Source organism: Geotrypetes seraphini, chromosome 2 (genome assembly GCF_902459505.1).
Source record: "Geotrypetes seraphini chromosome 2, aGeoSer1.1, whole genome shotgun sequence".
Classification (NCBI taxonomy): domain Eukaryota; kingdom Metazoa; phylum Chordata; class Amphibia; order Gymnophiona; family Dermophiidae; genus Geotrypetes; species Geotrypetes seraphini.
Window position 1 is genome coordinate 112,001,215 of NC_047085.1, and position 23,982 is coordinate 112,025,196.

General features: G+C 43.5%; 1 protein-coding gene across 1 annotated transcript in view; it reads right to left on the reverse strand.

Moving 5' to 3' along the window:
- The window catches only part of RAB2A (RAB2A, member RAS oncogene family), a 160,896-nt gene extending 141,323 nt beyond the window's left edge, over window positions 1-19,573 (reverse strand). Inside the window, exons 1-2 of the mRNA XM_033933793.1 lie at window positions 19,269-19,573; window positions 3,751-3,822 (exon numbers count right to left, since the gene is read on the reverse strand). Of these exons, the coding sequence (XP_033789684.1) occupies window positions 3,751-3,822; window positions 19,269-19,314 (118 nt within the window). The 5' untranslated portion in view covers window positions 19,315-19,573. The remainder of the gene's footprint in view (window positions 1-3,750; window positions 3,823-19,268) is intronic.
- Between the last annotated feature and the right edge of the window lie 4,409 nt (window positions 19,574-23,982).

The window sequence follows — 23,982 nt, forward strand, 5'->3', positions numbered from 1 at the left end:
CCACCTAAAAAAATTGTGTAGCAAGTAAACGATAGTCAGCACAGCTTATAATGACACGCAACACCTTCCTATCGACTTTTATACTTGCTTCTGATGGAGGCACGTGTGAAATTCAAGTTTGGTTGTTTTTGCTTCAAGGTACTTTATGGCTTAGCCCCTAAATACATAACAAACCTTTTCTCTTTCACAACCAACAGACACAAGCGAAGCTCACACCCAAACTTTGTTTCTCCACCGGTTAGAGGTTGTAAATTTAAAAGTCATCACCAACATCTTTTCGCATATCAAGCAGCATTATGGGGTAAAGACCTTGAACAATTGCTCGTGCCTACTACCTATGGGGAATTCAGGAAATGCCTAAAAACACATCTGTTCCTGAAATACTTAGGAAACCAACCTATACAATCTTAGTCCTCAACAAACGATCGCTAGAACTATCAATCACTAAGTCTGTACTTTGTTTATTCCATTCAATCTGTAACATTTCTTATCATTGTAAACCGCATAAAACTTCATGGTCCTGCGGTATATAAACTGTTATTATTATTATTATAAGACTACACTGTAGCTTCTTAACTGCTTGGATTTTTTGTGACTTATGTTTTTATATTTAAGACAGTCAAGGACCCTATAAGACTCCTGAGGAAGGCATTTTTATTTTACTGAAACATGGCCCATGTTGGGTCATTTTTATTGTATACATTATTTGGTTTCTAGCCTGTGGGTCACTGTATATACACCCTTTGTGGATTGTTTTTATGATTATTATTTTTAAGTTATATGAAAGCTTATTAAACTACAAACTGATACATCAGATCTTTTGTTCCACAATCTTTTTGTTGCTTTGTGGCAAAATAACTCAAAACAACATACCAAAAAGGAATCAATTAAGAACAAGCAAAATTTGACCCAAATAAATAGCCAGAAAGAAAACAGAGCTTGAAAATGGACAACAATGGATTGGGGCTTCCAAAAAAATAGCCTTCCTCCCCAATAAAAATGAATGGAAGATTAGGGGCTCCTTTTACTAAGGTGTGCTAGCGGTTTTAGCGCGTGCTACAATACCACGCGCACTAAACGCTAACGCCTCCATAAAGCTTGCGTTAGTATTTTTTGTTTAGTGCGTGGTTTGCGCGCGCTAATCTTTTGTACTTGCTAAAAATGCTAGCGCACCTTAATAAAAGGAGCCCTAGGTTTATACCTTCAATAAATCTTCTATTAGTCCCTGAAGGATTCCATATGCTAGGTGTTCAATCCCAACAGTTCAGGTATTGCAGAAATCTACAACTTTTATGAGCACATGCTCCATCCCCTTAAGTCTGAGAGTTAGTAAACAATCCCAGTTAAGTCCCAAAGCCAAGCACATACCTGAGCAAATCAATGACAAGGGTACCCCATCAACAGAAGTAATTCATGAAATGGTTTGCTCTGCAAAATTTTAACAAGTGATAAACAGGCACAAAGGCAACTCATAGAAACAATGTATCACTAACCTGCAGTGTGCACCCCAAGAAAGGCCTTCGGTAATGTATATACTCACAGAAACTCCCCACAGGATCTGCCAACTGGCTGGAAAAGCTTCAAACCTGTAATGAGAGTGACCGAGGCAGAAAGGAGCAGGCTACTCCAAACAACTGAGCGAAGACAGAGGGCGAGTCAAATGGAATCCTCCAGGGACTAACAGAAAGAAGGTATAAACTTAATCTTCCAGTCTGTTACATCCCTTCCAGATTCCATACACTAGGTGACGTAGCAAAGCCATAGTAGCTAGGGAGGGACAGATGAGCCTGTCCTCAAACTTGAGGTCCCAAAAATGGCATCAGAACGCGCTGCTACAACTCAGCAAAATCGAGCAAAAGTATGAAGATAAAACAAAGAAGCTGCCCTGCAAATTTCATCAGAATAAAATGCGCAAGATTTCCCCCACGACGCAGCCACACTTCTCATTGAATGCGCTTTAAGCAAGATCGAAAAGAGAAGCAGAACATCTGCAAAAAACTTCTGCATGGACTGCTTGCAGAAATTGTAACTGGGATTGCCTACTAACTCTCGGGCTAAGGGGGTGGAATATGTGCTCATAAAAGTTGTGGATTTCTGCAATACCCGACTGCGATTTGGGATTGAACACCTAGCGTATGGAATCTGGAAGAGACGTAACAGAAGGGCCCAAAAATACATTTCCAAGGGAGAAACAGTATTTGTATATTGCATTTGCTAGTACTGTATCACTAACACAGAGTTAAGTAATATAAACATTTTAAACTGCCTGCCCTCTCCTATCACAGACACACATGCAAAAGGGTAGGAAGTAATTTCACTAGGCATGCTGTACATGTTTTTCCAATCATCCACCTTAATTCTGCAGGACCTGCTTTCAGATATGCATTTTGTTTACTTTGTTGTAAATTCCATTGAGAAAACTAAGAAAGCTATATAGTTCAATCACTAATTTGTTATGTACCATGACACCTAGTGGCTGGACCATATAACTTGCTGCTAGTTATATGTACTGCTTCCCAGTGCTAGAACTACTTCTGCCTGGAGACAATATCATCAGCCTGTGGTTAAAAACATCTTTGAAATCTGCCGACAACTAATGGTTAGATATATGGTCTAGCATCTCTCTTTTGTCTCCTCTCCTTTCCCTAGTTTTCCTTTTCCCTCGCTCTCTCCCCCCCCCTCCAATTGGGTGCATTTTTCTCTCTCTACCATAAGAACATAAGCAATGCCTCTGCTGGGTCAGACCTGAGGTCCATCATGCCCAGCAGTCCGCTCACACGGCGGCCCAACAGGTCCAGGACCTGTGCAGTAATCCTCTATTTATACCCCTCTATCCCCTTTTCCAGCAGGAAATTGTCCAATCCTTTCTTAAACCCCTGTACTGTACTCTGCCCTATTACTCCCTCTGGAAGCGCATTCCAGGTGTCCACCACTCGTTGGGTAAAGAAGAACTTCCTAGCATTCGTTTTAAATCTGTCCCCTTTCAACTTTTCCAAGTGTCCTCTTGTTCTTTTATTTTTCGAAAGTTTGAAGAATCTCTTTCTTTGCACAGATGCTCAGGGATGTTCAAGGCCCCGCCCAATTCAACATACAGTGGATCGGCAGCAGTACAATCCACGAGTGTATGGAGGTCAGCAGCTCTGGGGGGGGGGGGGGGGTGCATGGAGGTCAGCGAATCTGCTGTGGCGACACCAACAAGTATATGGGGATCAGCGTCTAGGGGATGGGGACATGTATGGGGATAGTGGCTTCGGGGACATGTATATATTGTGGATAGCAGCTTGGAGGGGAGTATGCCCCTGTAGTTCAGCAGGAAGAGGATAGCTGTACCAAGTGGTCAGGTAGTAGCTCAAATATAAACCAAGACCCCCATTTTTGGGCCATTTTTCTGACCAAAAAAAAATCTCAGTTTATATTTGAGTATATACGGTATGCACAGCATAAATTTGCATACCAAGGATGCAGTGTATGTAAACCTCTCATGCACAGTCATTGTGGATAGCCTCAAAACCTGACTGGCTGGATATCCCCTACCTTAGTCCATTCTTTAGTTTCTTCTAAATTTGTTAGGTGGGGATGCCCAAGAGGCTTCTGCTAGTGTTGTGCTAAAGTCAGACTGTGGGTTCTCTATTTCACACAATACTGCAAGTTATCTATGTCCACTTCATTGTGATGTTCCTCTTTTGTGATCCAATCAATTCTACTTAAGCATTTAAGTTCCAAGACAAGAGCTTATCTTGGAGAACTTACCTATTGTAAGGTCGTGCACCGGTTGAAATCTCTTGTCTGTAAACTGTAATAATAAGCATGATTTTCCAACACCTAAAAAAAAAAATAAAAAACTACAATTTTTAAAGACATAAAACCTCTCAAATATGAACCTTAAACAAATATACATCAAACATTAAGGTGTTGATATTCAGAACAATTTAACTGAGCAGAAGAGGCTCCTGTCTTGTTAACCCACCTCCTTTACAAAGCCATGCTAGCGTTTTTAGTGCCGGCCGCCACGGTAACAGCTCAGACGCTCATAGAGTTCCAATAAGCGTCCGAGCTGTTACCGCCCTGGCCAGCGCTAAAAATAGCTTTGTAAAGGAGGGAGTAAATTACTTGTGCTGATATTTAGCAGCACCTAACCAGGTAGAGCCACTGAATCACTATGTAAACATGATTTTTGTTCCTGGACAGTACGTGTAATTTCCCAATTGCTCATGCCTAAAAAGTAAAGAATATATCTGTTATTTCCATAAAGCTCTGCTTCCATGACCAGGATAGTCAAATTTTGCAATTTACCTATTAGGGAGGGAGTTTGGTTGCTGTTACTCTTTTATTATATATGCTTGTTCTATTATTGTATATGATGCATTATTATTTGTTCTGTGCACCTTTGGGGTGCGCTGGTGTTGTATTTGCATCAATAAAAATTGTTTGAACCTAAAAAAAAAAAACCCACAAAAAACACTGAATTGTCATCTTTTCATTCTTATAAAAAGTAACATATGAACATAAGAACAGCCTTACTGGGTCAGACCATCTTGCCCAGTATTCAGTCTTCACAGAAGCCAATCCAAGTCACAAATACCTGACAAAAACCCAAATAGTAGCAGCAGTCCATGCCACCGATCCAGGGCAAGCAGTGACTTCTCCCATGTCTGTCTCAAGAGCTGACTATGGACTTTTCCTCCAGGAACTTGTCCAAAAGCCTAACCATGAAAGACCAGGTGGACTCCTTAATCAAAAAGAGTTTTCACCCTCTGGAAGTTTAAATCCATTAAATCATATTTTGACAACTCTGCATTCAGAATCCTGGTACAATCCCTCGTACTGAGTCAACTCAACTACTGTAACATCGCCTATTTAGCAATCTCCCAAAAGAATATGCGACGCTTACAATTAATGCAAAACGCTGCGGTCAGACTTATCTTCGGTCTGAAGAAATTTGACCACGTGACGCCATACTACAAACAGCTACACTGGCTGCCCTTAGAAGCTCGTGTAAAGTTTAAGTTCGCCTGCCTCTGCTTTAAAGTTCTTTACGGTCTAGCCCCTAAATATATAACCGACCTCTTCTCCTTCTCAGCCAACAGACACAAGAGAAGCTCCCACTTGCACTTCGTTTTCCCCGCCGGTTAGAGGTTGCAAACTAAAAAAACACCATGAACACCTTCTCTCACATCAAGCAGCGTTATGGGGTAAAGATCTAGAACAACTGCTCTCGCCCACCATTTACGAGGTATTCAGGAAGCGCCTCAAAACTCACCTGTTCCTGAAATATCTAGACAGTTGACCCGTTCCTCTCTTTCCACTCTATAACGGTTCTCTTGTTGACCAATCCCTTAACTTCTTTCAACTTGTACTTCATTAATCTTTTGTAAACCGCATAGAACTTAACGGTACTGCGGTATATAAACTGTTATTATTATTATTATTCTGAGAAATCTGTAGGGCTTGAAGACAGGATGAAGGAATGCCCAACAAAACAATGTTACAATAATCTAAGTCAGCCAGGACAACAGATTGAATTTAAACAAATGGTACAAACTTAGACAAATACATTTGTAACTTACTAAGCATTCGCAGCTATCAACTCGATTACATTTTGTACATAAGAGCAAAAGGTTAATTGAGCATCCAGAATCACCTCAAAATATTTTTCAGAAGGTGTCTTGAAGGTACTTAAAGGACGCCACCTCCTTATCTAGAGCTCTGACAAATTGTTTCATTAGGCCCAATTTGACATTCAGTGGTGGCATCCTTCTAGGGGTCCACCAGTGGTTTTCATTTGACATTGTTTCTCTCCACAGAGAGCTCGGTCTGCTGTGGCCAATCCCACTTTTGTTTCCTTGGTGTCCTAAAGGCAGAGACAGCAGAGTAACTTGGTAAAACTGCTTTGGAAACTAATCGATGGAGTCGATGCTAGAGACGAAGCTGACGTACATTAGGATTCTAATGCATGCCTAGATGGAGAAAGATGCTTATTCTTCTTAACCTTTTTACCAGCTGATTCTGAAGGAAGCAGCAGTGATGATGCCGATGTCAATCAAGGGGTCAATGATGGTGCCGGCTTTGATTTGATGGTGGTCTTTACTAGAGTTTCCAATGACCTGTTCTTGGCCAGATCCAAGTCGATGAAGCCGTCTGCGCAATTGCGGCCGCGGTGAAAAGGGCGAACAGAATGTTAGGAATGATAAAGAAGGGGATCACAAACAGATCGGAGGTTATCATGCCGCTGTACCGAGACATGGTACGCCCTCACCTGGAATACTGTGTCCAACACTGGTCGCTGTACATGAAGAAGGACACGGTACTACTCAAAAAGGTCCAGAGAAGAGCGACTAAGATGGTTAAGGGGCTGGAGGATTTGCTGTACAGCGAAAGATTAGAGAAACTGAGCCTCTTCTCCCACGAACAGAGATTGAGAGGGGACATGATCGAAACATTCAAGGTACTGAAGGGAATAGACAGTAGATAAGGACAGGTTGTTCACCCCTCCTGCTATCACATATATCCCACCTTCCTCGTCTTCTCTCCCCAGCCTCCCTTCCCACATCCCCAAACAGTAGCAGCAGCTCACTGTGTAACCTTTGCTAGCCCGCCTCCGATGAAAGAGAAAGTTGCATCATTGGATGTGAGCTCGACTAGCAAAGGCCCCGAGGCTGCCTGATGGATCACCGGCTCAGCAGTACCTCTCCTCTCCCTAGTGGCAGCTTAATGCGTGCTTTAACTTCCTCACACAGCTGCTGCTAGCGTTAGTTTATCCTCGGTTCCATCAGGCAGCCTCGGTGCTTTTGCTAGGCCGGTTCGCCTCTGACAAAAAAGGAAGTTGCATCATCAGAGGCAGTCCGGCCTAGCAAAGGCACCGAGGCTGTCTGATGGAACCGAGGCTAAACTAACGCTAGCGGCAGCCTGTGTGGGGAAGTTAAAAGCACGTAGTGAGCTGCCGCTAGGGAGAGGAGAGGTGCTGCTGGACAAGTGGGAGGGAATAGGAAGGGAGAAGATGTGCTGTTGGACATGGAGAAGGGGAACTGCTGGACAAGGGAAAGGGAAGGGAGAAGAGATGCTGCTGGACCTTGCAGGAGGGGAAAGGAAAAGGACTTGAAGGAGAAGGGGCAGGAAAGGAAAGGTGCTGCATGCTGGAGGGGAGGGTTAGATGATGCATGGGGAGAGAGCATATTAATTGTGAGTGGGAATGGGGATAGGAAATAAAATTGCTGCAGGATGAGTGAGAGTGATGAGGAAGAAATGGACATGGTGTGGAGGAGAGGGAGAAATGGGGTATGGGGAGAGAACATGTTTTGAGTGGGGTTGGGGAAAGATGGGCTGGGGGATGTGAAGGAGAGATGTCACACTTGAGGGAAGTGGCAAGGTGAAAGAGAAAGCGTGCAGGAGGCAGAAAGTGAGGGATTCATGGAGAGGGAGAGATGGACGGGGAGGGCAGAAAGAAGGGAAAGAGAATGTCACACTCAGGGGAAGGGGAGAGGACAGAGAATAAAAAGTTGGATTCGTGGAGGGGAGGGAATGAAGACTGGAGGAGAGGAAGTGTGCAAGAGGCAGAGAGAAAGAAATGTTGGACTGGTAGAAAGGGAGGGAGAATTGTTGGATGTGGCAGTAGAAGAAGTGGGAGAGATGCACCCTGGATCTCTCTCTTTCTTTCCCCACTCCCTTTGCAGAAAAGGAGGGAATGAGAGAAAGACAGTGAGTGAGAGGGAGACTTGTTGCTAATGGGGGTGGAGGAGAGAGAAAGAAAAGTTAGACTCATGGAGGGACAGAGAGAGATATTGGTTGTGGAAGGGAATGAGGTCCGGAGGAGAGGAAGCGTGCAGGAGGCAGAAAGAAATAAATATTGGCTTCATAGTCAGAAGAAAGTACAACCAGAGACTCATGAAATCACCAGACAAACAAAGGTAGGAAAAATGATTTTATTTTCAATTTAGTGATAAAAATGTGTCCATTTTGAAAATTTATATCTACTGTCTATATTTTGCACTATATTTGTCTATTTTTCTATAGTTGTTACTGAGGTGACATTGCATATTTTAAAAAGGTATTTGCCTTGACCTCTTTGAAAAAAACCAACTAATATAATTAAGATTTTCTCTGCGTACAGTGTGCTTTTTTAATTTTGTGGTTACCATTCTATATTAATAAGATTATATTGTGTGTGTATATATGAAAAAATGGATAGAATAAATTGCATTATAATTAGAACTATTTTTATGGGGGTGGGGTCTGGGGCAGAGCTTGGGCGGGGGTACTCATATGATATCTGTTAGACTTAGGGAGTACTTAGCTTGAAGAAGTTGAGAAACACTGGATTACAGAAACAGAGGCAACATGGATTCACGGTCTTGTCAGACAAATCTGAGTCATTTCTTTGACTGGGTGACCAGAGAATTGGGTAGAGGGAGGGCGCTAGATGTTGTGTTTGCAAAGCCTTTGACAGTGTTCCACACAGATATCTAATAAATAAATAAACTGAGTGCCTTCGGAATGGATCCCAAAGTGACAGGCTGGGTCAAGAAATGGTTGAGTGGAAGACGACAGATGGTAGTGGTTATTGGAGATCGCTCTGAAGAAAGGGATGTTACCAGTGGTGTGCCTCAAGTGGTGTGCCTGCTCTTGGACCTGTTCTTTTTAACATTTTTATAAGCGATATTGTTGAAGGGCTGTCAGGTAAGATTTGCCTCTTTGCGGATGATACCAAAAGCTGCAATAGAGTAGACACTCTAGATCAGTGGTCTCAAACTCAAACCCTTTGCAGGGCCACATTTTGGATTTATAGGTACTTGGAGGGCCGCAGAAAAAATAGTTAATGTCTTATTAAATAAATAATAATTTTGTATGAGGTAAAACTCTTCATAGTTTATAAATATTTCCTTTTGGCCAAGTCTTAATAATAATATTGTCATTTATAGGTAAAGAGACCTATGATCAAGAAACTGTTTTATTTTACTTTTGTGATTATGATAAACATACGGACGGCCTCAAAATAGGACCTGGCGGGCCGCATGTGGTCCCCGGGCCGCTAGTTTGAGACCACTGCTCTAGATGGTGTGAATAACATGAAGAAAGACCTAGTGAAGCTCGAAGAATGGTCTGAAATTTAGTAGCTAAAATTTAATTCTAATAAACACAAGGTCATGCATTTGGGCTGCAAAAACCCAAAAATGGTACAGGAAAGGTCTTGGGCGGCTGCCTAATGCCTGCCATAAGGGGAATGGGCACCGCCCCTCCCTCCTTCCCCCGCCCTTCTGTATCTGGCAGGGAAATGTGCAGAGAGTCCATAGCTTTAACAGTTAAAGGAAAGATTTATAAACTATAAAAAGTTTTACCTCATTCAAAATTGTCATTTCTTTAATAAGACATTAACTAATTTTTCTGCAGCCCTCCAAGTACCTACTAATCCAAAATGTGGTCCTGCAAAGGGTTTGAAGTTTGATACCACTGGCTTAGAGGGAACATGGGTACAGAGAAGGGTGACAAAAGTGATAAAATGAATAGGACAACTTCCCAATAAGATAAGGCTTAAGTGGCTAGGGCTTTTCAGCCTGGAGAAAAGACATCTCTATAATAATAATAATTTTATTTTTATATACCGCCAAAGCCGTAGTAGTTTGAGGCGGTTTACAATAAAGAAGAGCTGGATAATCAGCGACTATAGGTACAATGTAAAGTCATCAATTTACAGGTGGGCAGGATGCAGGAGGTAAAGAGGAATTGGGTAACAATTCGGTTTGTGTTGGAGAGATAAGGCTTAAGAGGTCTTAGGTTACAAATCGGTTAAACAAGTTTGTTTTTACTAATTTTCTGAAATTTAGGTAGGATGAGGAGTGCGTGATAATATTACTCAGCCAATCGTTCAGCTGACCTATGATAAGAGGTCTATAAAATACAGGAATGGAACAGGTAGATGTTACCAAGACTAGGGGTTATGCAATAAAGCTACTAAGTAGTAGATTTAAAACAAACCAGTGAAAATATTTCCTCAAAGTATAATTAAACTCTGAAATTTATTGCCAGATAAAAGTGGTAAGAGCAGTTAGCTTAGCAGGGTTTAAAAAATGTCTGGCTAATTTCTTAAAACAAAAGCCCATAAGCCATATTAAGATGAACTTAGGAAAATCCACTGCTTATTTCTAGGATAAGCAGAATAAAATCTGTTTTATTCCTTGGGATCTCGCCAGGTACTTGTGACCTGGGTTGATTACTATTGGAAACATGATACAGGGCTTGATAGATCTTTGGTCTGTCCCAGTGTGGCAACTCTTATGTTCTTATATTCACTCAGGCCCAGATTCTCAAAACTTTAACATGGTCGCTAAACTGGTTTCCTATGGTTTAGCCTGAAAGCATTTTAACAGTGGATTATCAAAATGGCTTATCTCAGTCTTTAGCGAGCTTTCTAGCGGTCTCCAACACTGCAATGCAAGTGGGCTCTTCAATATTGAAATGAGCACTCCTGGTGGATTCTTCAAAATCGCCGAGCCATTCTTTAAGTGCGGAGTTGGCTTTTGGTGACAAAAATCAGCGACTGGTCCGGGGATGCTGGTACAGTGAAAGCACTATTAAAAAGTGCATCTTGTGGCATGTGTTTTGACTGCATTATAGCCCCTTTGGCAGCATGAGAGATGCTGTTTCTCCCACTGCCAACCAACACACGCCACCAGTAGTGGGAGAGATGCAGTCTCTTCCACTGCTGACAGCCCCCTCCAGCAACGGGAGAGATGCCCAATGTCTCTTGCTGTCAAACAACAGCCCCCCCCCCACAAACTCCTCTCGGCAGATAGAGAAATGTCCATTCTCTCCAACCCAACCAACACCTCCCCAGCTCCCCTCTGCAGCGGAAGAGTTGCCCACACTCTCCCGCTGCCACGCAACCCCACCCCCATGTCTCCAATGAACCCCCCTTACTTTATTTTCAGATAACTAGCCGGAGGGATGCCTACTCTCTCCGGCCAGCTGGCCCACCTCTTCAAAATAGCAGGCCTTACCCTGATGCACTGGAGAAGGGCCTGATGCTCTGATGGGCCCGGTGGATCAGGGGAAGGCCTATTTTGAGGAGGTGGGCCAGCTGGCCGGAGAGAGTAGGCATCCCTCTGGCCAGCCATCTGAAAATAAAGTAAGGGGGGGGCCATTGAAGGTGGTGGGAGAGCTTGGGCAACTCTTCCGCTGCTGAGGGGAGTTGGGTATTTCCCCCGCTGCCGAGAGAAGTTGGGGGGGAGGGTTTGGCAGTGGGAGACATTGGGCATCTCTCCCGCTGTTGTGTATCCCCCCTCCCCCGTTTATTCTGCACATGTGCCCATCACTGTAACCAGCGATGGGCACATGCAAATTTATTAATTTTAGTATTTATATACCATCTATCAGGTTATCTAAGCGATTTACAATCAGGTACTCAAGCATTTTCCTTGTCTGTCACAGTGGGATCACAATTATCTACGTACCTGAGGCAATGGAGGATTGAGTAACTTGCCCAGGGTCACAAAGAACAGCAAGGGATTTGAACCCAGACCCCCAGGGTGCTGAGGTTGTAGCTCTAACCACTAGGCCACTCCTTCCTCCAAGGAAGGAATTTAGCAAGTCTTCGCTACTCTCCGCCAACCTCATTTGCGTGAGTGTTTTTTGGAGAATGACTTGCTTTTTTTACAGTCGCTAATGGCTGTGATAGCAGCCCGTCAGTTTTTTAGCGAGTTTTTGAAGATCTAGCCCTCACTTCTGCCTTTCCACTACCATCTTTGAAAATGGCAGTGTCCCTGCCCTTATTTGGGAGACTGACTCTACCATTTTCAGGAGTGAGCTAGGTTGAGTCACTAAAAATGATCGTTCACAAAATACTTGCAAATCTGGAAAATTGTTGGTTTTTAGAACTTTTTGCTCAAATGAAATTTTTTTTTTTTTTTTTAGAACTTGTCACTCACATGAGAAAACATTTGCATGCACACAGATAATCCTTAGAGGGAGCATTGCTCTGTATTTTTTCTAATTCTGCTATACCTTTCTGAGATGCGGTGACAAGAATTGTGCAGTATTCGAGGTGTAGCCATACAATGGTGCAAGACAAAGGCATAATATTCTCATCTTTGTTTTCCATTCCTTTCCTTATAATTCCTAACATTCTATTTACTTTCTTAGCTGCTTCTGCACATTGAGTGAGGGTTTCAATATATCCTCAATGATGAAACCTAGATCCTTTTCCTAAGTAGTGATCCTAATGTGGGAATCCTGTATCATATAGCTACAGTTCAGGATCGTCTTTCTCACATGCCTCACTTTGCACTTGCTCGTGCTGCTGTAGTAAACACCAGAACTTTTTTTGGTGTATCAGAGCAGTGGGGAGGGGTCTCAGGTCAGAGGGAGAGGCCATTCTGCAAAAACACAATTCCTGGTAGCCTATCAAGGCAGGCGAGTCAAGCTGGATTGGGAGGAAAGGAGGAGGAAAGGAGAGGCAGCAATACAAGAGCTGACCAGCAGCACAGAGAAACAAGTCTTTATTATTATTTATTTATATACCACTTATAGTCTAAGTGGTTTACATTCAGATACTCAAGCATTTTTCCCTCTGTCCTGGCAGGCTCATACTCTATCTAATGTACCTGGGGATTAAGTGACTTGCCAAGGGTCACAAGGAGCAGTGAGGGATTTGAACCCACAATCTCAGGGTGCTGAGACTGTAGCTCTAACCGCTGAGCCACACACTCCCCATACCACTTAAAAACAAATTGCTCGACATGGCCACATTTTGCCCATAACGGGCTGTATTAGGGGTCTTAATGTGAATAAACAAAAATATTAAAAATAAATTGCAATCAAAAACAAGCACGTCCATCGCATTGATTAGCAATTCTATTCTATCTACTTTAGTTTCACCGTTGTTACAATTACCTATACATAGCTTAGAACTTCAAAATTTAAATTTTTTTGTTGGTTTTGCAATTTGATAATTTCAATTATAATGTACCATGAAAAACATTTGCTCCTTTTAGTGTGCTGGAGCTAAAAAAAAAGTTTGAGATACACTGGTTAATAACATATATTTTTTGTACCATGAAAAACATTTGCTCCTTTTAGTGTGCTGGAGCTAAAAAAAAAGTTTGAGATACACTGGTTAATAACATATATTTTGAACTCTTCTTCAATGTACTTTACTTATCCCCCCTTTTACCAACATGGTAGCGCATATGTGTGTGTTATTTTCTTAGTCACTACGGTCCCCTTTTACTAAACTGCACTAGTGGTTTTTAGCGCAGGGAGCCGTGCTGAATGCCCTGCGCTGCTCCCAACGCTCATAGAGTTTCTATGAGTGCAGGAGCCGCGCACAACATTTTTAGAGGCTTTTTTTTAAGCTATTTCTAAGCTGTTTTGTAGAGTTTCAGGTGGGCCTGTTGTCTCAAGTGTTTCTTTCAAATTTTGAAATCGCTTGGTAAGTCTTCAATAATTTAAATTCTTTCTATGAAATGGATTCTTATGCACTCAAAGGACCACCAACATTTACCTTTTTCTAATACATTTTTTGGTCCTCTTACAGGAGTAGCCTAATGGTTAGTGCAGTGAGCTGAGAACCTGGGAATTGAGTTCAAGTCCTACTGCAGTTCCTTGAAAGTCAGGTAACCCTCCAATGCCTCAGGTTAAAAAAAACAACCCTACAAACACCACAGATGTAGAGACTGAGAAAGTACCTGTATAGCATATGCAAGTCACTTTGGTTGTACCACAGGAAGGCAGTATATCAAGTTCATGACCCTTTGTACAATTTTATCTTTACCTTTCATTTTGAACCCTTTCATGTTTGCATATTGAATTGTAATTTGTTTGTCCACAACTTAAATGCCTTTATGTGAACTTAGAACTTCCCAGTCGTGCATATAAACAGACAATCAGCAAGAATGTGTATTTCACCACCACATTATGCTGCGGGAAGAAAATTTTGGGCGAGTATATTTTTGCCAATTTTATTCAGTTTCCTTTGATTTGCTGTTTTGAATCTATTTCAATTTTGATTTTTTTACTCAACCACTTTTTTAAAACTTGTGCAGTGCATGTATTCACTTGAAGTTCTTGGCTTTCATTTCTTCTTAGTACATGTCAACAATAGATATTCATTCTTTTTACACTTCTCCCTCGTTATTCGCGGGGGATACGGGCAGAGCCGGACCGCAAATGACGAAAAAACGTGATTATCTGGCTCTGACCCACCCCCACCTCCTTGCCGCCTTCCTGGCCTTACCTGGTGGTCTATAGGGCTTTCGGGGCAGGAGCGATCTTCCTATGCTCCTGCTCCGTGCAGATCGCCATGAGGAAATGGCTGCTGTGAGTTCCTGTAGTCTCTCGAGACTACAACAGGAAGGCGGCAGGGAGGTAAAAAATATGTTTTTTTAAATTTTCCCCCTCCCCAGAAAAAAATTGCGATTATGTGAAATCGCGAGTGCAGAAACCGCGAATGGGGAGGGGGAAGTGTATTTTATTTATTCAATTTTCTCCCAGGAGAGCTCAGAACGGTTTACATGAGTTTATTCAGGTACTCAAGCATTTTTCCCTGTCTGTCTCAATGGGCTCACAATCTATCTAATGTCTGGGGCAATGGGGGGATTAAGTAACTTGCCGAGGGTCACAAGGATCAGCGTGGGTTTGAACCCACAACTCCAGTGTGCTGAGGCTGTAGCTTGAACCACTGCGCCACACACTGTAACCACTTTTTATGTATATTTATTTACATGGATGTTCATTTTATTACAATATGCTTATGAAGCATGATTTTCTCTCATTTTTATTTGTATGTTTTAATCTCGTTATCATATGCTAATTTATGTGTCATATTTGTTTTTGTATTTATTCACAGTTAAAACTCCAGATTATGGGTAAAACATGGCCCAAGTCGTGCATTTTGTTGTTTTCAAGTGTTGTGGTTAATAAAGACTGTTTTCTCTTCTCTGTGCCTCTAGTCAGCTTTTGTATTGCTGAAGGCTAAATGGGACAGCAGATTCATATCATGTAGGCTCTCTGTACGCTACCTCAGACCTGGCGAGATATATATATATATATATATATATATTATTGTCATCTTTTCTACATTCATAAGAAAAGGCATCCGAGATTCGGGGAGAGCGTGAGCCAGAAGGCCTTGAGCATGCAAAGATGCTCAAGGCCCAGCCCAGCGGAAAGAGGCAGGATCTTCAGACATCGGCACGTCCTGTGGGTTGGTGCTGTGTGCCGGTGTCAGATCAGGGTAAGTGTTTGGGTGGGCGATGCCGGTTCTCGGGTGGGGGTGGGGGCTAGGCTCACAAATCAAGTCAACACTTGGTTTGCAAGGCACAATTTGCTTGAGTGTTTTGCTTGTCTTGCAAAACACTCGCAAACCATTGTTTGACTGGCTGTACAATCTGGCTGCCAAAGTCCTGGGATAGTAATTTGTAATAAAAAAGAACAAAAACAAATTACACTTTTTAAAAAGATGCATTGATATCCCAAATACAAATCCCTAATAAACTTCAGTGAAGAGCAATGAAATAAGGGTCTATGAAACCTGTTTAAAATGCAAACACACTCAGGTAATGACTGAGAACTATGCTGAAACCTCAGCACCTCTTCAGCACTAGGTTATTCTCATAATTAAGAGGAACAGACAGAGGAAGATTCTCAAAACTTCACGATAAAACTAATGGGCTGCTAACCGAGGTCACTATTGTACCAATTTCAAAAAGACGAGTCATTCTCAAAAGACCCCTGCTTGCAAATGAGGTTCACAGATGTGGGCCTAAATGTCTTGTGTCTTATTTTATATGGGCTTGCTAAATTTACTTGAGATGAGTCGCTGATGGTAGCGATCAGCACATGCACAGAATACATCCGCATATGGGAAAAAAAAAAATCCAAACTCACCAAACCGAAGATCAGCAGGAGAGATTCCCACTTTCTCCCACCACACTCGCAAAACCTTCAGACACCCAATCCCTGGCAGCAGGAGAGGTGTCCACTCTCTCCTGCCGCGTCACACAATCCCCCCCGACACTACTACCTACCCACCCCCACCCCACAGCGGAAGAGAGGCCCACTCTCTCTCGCAGCACAATTTTTTTTCCCCCCCTGACAGTACTACCCATCCACCATTACCCCTGAAGCTGGGCCTTAAGCACCTGTGCCAATCAGAGCCTTAGGCCCCTCCCTGGCACATCCCAGGATGCACCAGGAAGGGGAAGGTCAGTCATTTTGTAGGAGGCAGGCCTGCCAGCCGTAGCAGGTAGGCATCCTTCTGGTTAGACTTTGTCAATAAGGTAGGAAGGGGCGGAGTCATCGGAGGCATGAGGGAAGTGGGCATCTCTCCCACTGTGGGGTGGGTAGTAGTGTTGGGAAATTATGCAGCGGGAAGGAATGGGCATCGCTCCCACTGCGTCAGGGGATTGTAAAACTCGGTGAGAGAGAGTGGGCATCTCTCCTGACTATTTTTAATTTGGGGTGTTTGGCTTTTTAAAAAAAAATTTGTGTAAGGGGAGACGGGGGCCTCTGAGCTGTCACGCCTTACTTTCCTGTCAGTGCACTCAGGCACTGATCAGAAAGTAAAGCTTCTACAGCTCAGACCTGTCGACAAATTCTGGCCACAAATGTAGCACGATGTTAGGGAATCACTCGAAGATAAAGAATCGCTCGGAGAGCTGGGCAACAAGAACTGCGGAAAGGTTCCAGGCAGCACGAGAATCAACCCTGTGTCCCAGGCGCCAACCAGAGTGCAGGCCCAGCCTGAGTTGTCACTTGGAATTGAGTGAATAATGCTAATAATGCAGTCACAGTCCAGTCCCAGGCCTTAGACATACACCTAGGCAAGCGAGCTTCAGTGTGATGGTAGCCCATTCCTTATTTTTTTTTATTTAGATTTATATCCCATCCTCCCCAAAGAGTTCAGAACAGGTTACAGTTTACATTTACAATATTTACATACAGTGTGTTGCAATATATTTTCATACAGGATTACTTACTGATGCTGGTGAAGGGTTGAGGGAGTGACTAGGCAAAAAGGTAGGTTTTTACAACTTTTCTAAAATTAAGAAGTCCTTTAAGGGCTCCGATATGATGAGGAAGGCTGTTCCAGAGGTTTGGGAATGGGATCATTTCCAGGCTGTCTGGAGTTGGAAGAAGTGTCCTGATGGTGTATGTCATTTAGGGAGCATAGCATTCTCTTTGGGTTGTAGAGAGGAAGTTTGTCTGAGAAGTATTTGGGTGTCATGTTATAGAGAGATTTATATGCCAACACTAGGCCTTTGAAAATGCAACATTTAGTTATAGGCAGCCAGTGGGCCGATATCAGTGCTGGAGAGTGCTTGTAGGTTTTTCAGTAGTTTTATTGCTACATTTTGAACTCAAAGTTGTTTGGTGTTTTTTGCTTTAAGAACATTCAATTCCTTTTCACTTTTTATCTACTTATCAACTTTCTATCTCCTCCTCTCATTCCCTAGCTCTCACATTTCCCATTCCCATTTATCTACCTCCCATTACATTTCTACCCTCTATACTCACTGTCCTCCTCTCACTCATCTCCTTGACAACCCTCCTATAGACTCCTCCAATAGATCCACCATAAACCCTCCTTGTCCCTTGCTCCACCCTTGTAATCTAGCATTTACTCCCTCCCTCTCTCATGTCCAATCTTCCCCTGAGTCCATCTCTCCTTCCCCCTATCTTGCCCCCTCTACCCTCCCCAGAGTCCATGTCCCTTTCCCACCCCATCAGCTCTCCCCCATCCATCTCTCCCAAGTCCATTTCTCCCTTCCTCCCTCCTTCAAGTCAATATCTCTCCCTTCCACTCCTCTCCCAATCCTTATATCACTCCCTTCTTTCTAGGGGGTCCCCTGAACCCAATATCTATCCCTTCTGCCTCTTGTTTTCCACAGTCCAGCATCACAAACTTTCTCTCCCCACCCATGAGGCTATGATCTGGCATCCCCCCTTCCCTCCTCAAACCCTGCACCCCAGGTCTACCTTTGTTTCCAATGGTGCCAGATGGCAGCAGCAATCCACACACGGTACCCTTCCTGTTTCCACTGGAACAGGCCACAGTAGAAAGAAACGTCAGAGATGGTAGATTGCAGGGCAGTGTGTGTGAATCACTGCTGCCACCAGGCAACTTTTACAACACATCAAAGGTAGACTTGGGAATGGGGGGTGGGGGATGGAATGGAAGAAGAGTTGTCAGAGAAGGAGGATGGCAGAGATAGCTGACGTGTAACAAAACTGGCCGGCAGCAAGATGACACTCCTAGAAGAATGCCACCTCAGTTGTCCTCATTATAGGGCTGCTTCTGGGAAGGGTCCCCACAAGGACTGCCACTAGATCACCACACTGAGCACAATCTTGTGACCTGGGAGTAAAGAGAACCAAAATGCTACATCAGCCCACTCTACACCATCTGCTGGAAGTAGAAAAACAGTTTCTGGACTGCTCAGTCTCTGACATTAGTGATGTCAATGAACAAATTCAGTTTCTTTACCCCTGTTTGTTGGTATATAACACAAACCGTTTGTTTAGACTGATTTTGCAGGATAATATTTTTTTAAGTAAGTATACTGTTTTAGGCATAATTCTAACATGACAGCGCCTGACCTCTCTTAGGTCTGAAATCCCTCCTCTCTCCACCCCCAAGCTTTTATCCTCCTCAGGCATGCCCTTTTTAGCAATATCAACATCCAAACGTGTCCAGCTCTCTCTCTCTTGTCCCAACTTAGTTTGAACTCCACTTTACTTTCCCCTAATAGGTTCAGCCCCTGGCTCTCTCTGCCTCTTCAAGGTGGACACTTTCCAGTTTTCTCTCTGCCCCCTAGTTCTCTTTCCCTACTTTCCAGTACACTTTCTCATCTGCATTTCTTCCCTTCCACTTCAAAAAAAACCCTATTCCTTTTTGTAACCAAATATCTCCCGCCCCCCCCACCCCCCAACCAGGCATACCACTATCCCTCCATCATCTCTCCCCCCCCCCCCCTCCTTTAACCCTTGGGCCTTTTTTAAAAACTGGCATTACCCTGGCCCCTCTTCTTAAGATCATGGTCATTTTAAATAGGTTACAATTTACTCATCTCCTGAAACCAGCAGCAGAGTCAAAGCAAGGCCAGGGTAGGGACCCGAGCTGACCGACGCTACCACTACTATTCCACGTCACTCGCTCCAACACTGCGGAAATGCAGCAAAGTACTACCCCGCTTCCCCCGCCCGGCTGCCCACTCACAAACAGATATGAAAGATGTACGAGAGAAGACAGGGCAGCCTCTGCTGTAGACTCTTCTTACCTGTATCTCCGATTATGATGTACTTAAAGAGGTACGCATACGCCATAGTCGCGGGCGCACTCTCGCTACCTCTCGTATCTGTGTATATATGTACGTGAACGCGCGTGAAAGCGGTCTCGTGCTGGGTCCGCTTGGTGCACGTGCAAGAGTCCCACGCTTCGTGCGCGCGCGCGCACCCGCCCGCCTGCTCCTCTTCTTTCTACTGGCAGAGCTAGGGGGGGTCAAGCTGTGTTTCCCTATGTGACTCCAACCCGCGCGCCCACCCTCTCGGGGTCTGGCAGCCAGAACCGGGACGTGGCGGAACAATGACGGCCTCCCTCCCTTCCGTTGGCCGATCCCGTGATGACGTCGCGGCAGCCTCCTTCTCGACTTGATCCGGAAGTGGTGGCGGCCGTGCCGTGGCCTTGTACGGGTTTTACAGGGTGTTGTTGGGTCTGAAAGATCGTTTAGTCTTGGAATTTTATAAAACTGCCGTTGGAGACTGTGATGTGGTAGTTGGGGGTGTTTTTGTTTTTAATTATTTTGGTTTGCTTGCATCACAGCTTATGGAATAGTTACTAGTGAGGAAACTAGTCAAGACATGTATTAGGCTAAGAAAGGTGTCACATGATATACTGTTGGGTCTTTTTTTTGTTTTGTTTCAAATAGTATTTATTGAATTTTTAAATTGTTACAATGCACAAGATTAATAAACATAAAGAGAATAGTAAACATATACATTCCTGATGGGGAGAAGGGGAAAAGATGCTGGGTTATAGGCCCCTCTGGAGCTATTTTAAGCTATGTGTGGAAGGAGGGGATGAGAGAGGAAGAAATGATAGGCCCAGAAATTGGGGGGGAGGGGGTAGATATGATGGGAGGGATGGAAGAGGAAAGGAGAGCGATTGGAGTAGGAGTAAAGAACAAAAAGGGAATGATCAATATATCAGAGACTGGTGTAGTAAAAGAATTTAACAAGAAAAAACTAAATGAATTGGCAGAAGACACAAAAAGGCAGAAGACAAACTGGGATCAACATGATGGGTAAATAAAAGGTATTTTATTTTGCATTTAAGTGGAATATGGTAGTTATCCCACCTAGGACAGTGTTTTTCACCTGCGATATGCCAAATCGGGAACAGAGGGGATGCAAGGTGGGAGAATATTGGACATGGTGCTGGAGAGGGGTGAAAGGAATCGGCATGGGATGGCTGGTGGGCAGTGATGAAAAATGCTTGCCCATAGTGACTAATCAGTACTAGTACTTTTTATGTATCTAATGTTGTATGAAAAGTTTAATTAGCATTTCCCCCCCCTTGGTTGTTTTTTTTAATAAGGAGTTTTAATGGATCATTTTGTGCTAAAAGAAAGTTCCTCTGCTGCCGGAAAAGGCTCTCAGAGCAATGAGCAACTTGAAGGGTCAGATGAGCCCTCTTCATCCAGAACAAAAAAAAGCTGTGATCATGAACACTTAAATGTCACTGCCACCAAAAATGAGAAAATATGATGAAATGTATTTTCATATGTATTTGCCTCAAACAAGAGCATTCCTCCATTATCTCTGTGTGTGATATGTGGTGAAACATTATCAAACCATTCAATGAAGCTTTCTTTGTTGAAGAGACACCTCACTACTAAACATCCTGAAGTAAAGAACAAATCAGTCAATTTCTTTAAGAGAAAATGGGAAAGCATGACAAAGGCAAGTACTGCTATGAAGTCTTATTCCACAACATCTAGTCAGGCACTCCAAACATCCTTTGAAATTGCACACATGGTGGCCAAAGCAAAGAATCCTCACACCATTGCTGAAAGTCTCATAATTCCAGCTGCAATTAGAATAACTGAAATTATGTTTGGAAAACCAGAAGTTGACAAAATAAAAATAATTCCACACTGATGATACCATCAGCAGAAGAGTTGATGACATGAAAGATGATATAGTAAAGCAAATATCAAAGAAAATAATCCTGCAAAAACAATTTGCTCTACAGATAGATGAATGTACAGATATCTCAAATTGTGCCCAGTTAATTATATTTGTCCGGTACGTTGATGATAAAGGTGAGGAGGGGATTATGGAAGAAATATTTGGTTGTAAAGAACTGGACATAACAGATAACGACATCTTTAATGTGTTAAATAAACAAATTTTAGAAAATGGATTGTCCTGGTAGTGGTGTGTATCTGTGTGCATAGATGGAGCAGCTTCAATGGTGGGCTGAAAGAGCGGCCTTATTGCTCGACTTAGGGCCTTAAATCCTTTCATAAAGTGGAATTACTGTATTATTCATCGGCAAGCACTTGCATCAAAATGACTCCCGGATTTGGGAATCTGGACTTGAGTGCTGGATCTGCGGATCTCTTTGGGGCTCCGGATCCTAGAGAAGATCTGGCTGTCAGGCGCTTGTTTAAGTTTGTGGCACTACTGGATCTCATTGCTGCATCTTTACTGGAGTTGAACGTGGATACCTAGCCTGCTCCTTTCATTTCTTCAACTTTTTCTCCCTGGCTCGGCAGCGTTTGTTTGTAATCTGTGACTTTTCCTGGCATCCGGATATGAGTTCATGTTCCAGAGCAGTTTGATTCTCAGGAGGGTCATTTATGGAAAGCTCAGGCTATGTCCAGCTTGCATGCTCGGGCACAGGCGCCTGGGCCAATCAGGCCCTATGCTCCTGTGGGTTGGGCAGGGGAGGGGCAGGTCCGTTTCATTTGGACCGAGGCGGGCCTGCTGGCTGGCCGGCCGGTACAAGAACCCGTTCGTCCAACTTGCTGGTAAGCCCCGGGGGGGGGGGTCCATTGGGGGTGTCATGGAAGGGGAGGTTGGGGCATTTTGTTTGGGGGGTTCGTGGGGGAGGTCCAGCAGGAGGGGTTGGGCACCCTCTTGCCGGCGGTCTTCGGGCGGGAAGGGTGTACCAGCAGGAAAGGTTGAGCACCTTCCTGCTGGCAATCGTCGGGGCAGGAGGGGTTGGACATCCTCCTGCTGAGATCATTGGGGGGTGAGTGGGAGGGGTCTACCGGCAGGAAGGTTTGAGCACCTTCCTGCCGGTAATTGTCGGGGGTAGGTGGAGGGTCTTTTGGCAGGAGGGATTGGGCATCCTTCCTGCCTCGTTCATTTAGGAGGTGGTGGGAGGGAAAACTGGCTGCCATGGCCGCTATACTAATCGCGGCAGGGAGATCCCTTGCCGCAATTAAGTATAGTGGTTGCGTCTAAAGTAACCTGGTTCTATAACCAGCGTCAGTAATATGGACGTTGGTTACAGAATCCGATTTAGTGTGGGCGGATGTTGGCCCGATTCTATATAGAATGCCCATCCTGGGCGTCCTATACAGAGTCCGGGCCTAAATGTTTCCCACCAGATGATATGGGAAGTATCTTTTGTTTTGTTAAAGGAACAAATAGTCGGTTTACATTTTTGATCAGTTTTCTAAAAATTTGGTACATTAAGAAGAGTATTGTTTATGAGTAGAATCTAAAAGTAGATTTAATATTAACTGGAGAGGATATCTGATGTTGTTACCAATGGTATTATATTTTTAAAAATTAAGAAAAAATCAGTTTGGGAATGAGAATTATGGGGAATGAAACGAAAAGTTTACTCTCTAGCAGAGGGGTGAAATAGTCTCCAGATATGCTTAAATTGTTGCAGGGAATGGGTCCAAAAGATTTACCCTCTCCTTTACTAATGTGTAGTGCGGGTTTTAGCGCCGGATGCGGCGGTAACTGCTCTGCTGCTCATAGAATTCCTATGAGCATTGGAGCAGTTACCACCGCTGCTAGCGCTAAAACCCATGCCACGCATTAGTAAAGGAGGGGGTTAATTAAGTATATAACTTTTCCAATAAATAGAGCTACTTCCTGGTATAAACAGTCATTAAGGCTTGGCTATTCTATAAGTTCATATGGCCATTTGAAATCTTTAATGAACAAATCTTTTGAGTTTATAGGAACAAAGCTTTGAAATGATCTTTCAACTGCACTAAGAAAAGTTTCTTCTTATTATATCTTTAGAAAATTATTAAAAACCTTTTAATTTTAATGATAAATTAATAATTTTGTATGGATAATATTTTTTAAATTGTTGTTATCCGCCTAAAATCTATTGTGAGAACAGTGTGGAATATAAATAAATAAGAACAGAATAGAATATTTATTTATTTTGTTTTCTATCTCGTTGTCCCCAAAGAGCTCAGAATGGCTTACAGGTTAAACATACATATTATATAGTTGACAGGTTATAATAAGACATATTTATAGAACAAGTTTACTATCCGCTATAATAAAACCCTTAGCGCGCATGCGCACTTCAATCTCCATGTCCTGTGGCGGCGTGCCACGCATGCGCAGTGCCTGCCTCAGCTGATTTTCTGCCTGATCTCTGACGCCGGCTAAATTCCTGCCTTCTGACTACGCTGCTGCTACCGGGACACCTCTTCTTCTCACCCCCGGACCAGCAGTGGCAGCAGCCGCGGTGTCATCAAGCTGCCGTGGGACATTTGCTAGGCAGGCCCACTTCAATAATGTGAGGCGGGCCGGCCTAGCAAAAGCCCCGAGGCTGCCTGGGCTAGTGGATGCTGGACAGGGGGAGCAGGGAAGGGAGAAAGAGTACTACTGGACAGGGGGGGAGGTAAAAGTAAGGGAGAATAGTTACTGCTGGACAGGGGGAGCAGGAAGTAAAGAAAGAAAGGCCTCAGCGCCCCATTGTGCTAAAAGTTTACACATCTATTCTAGCAC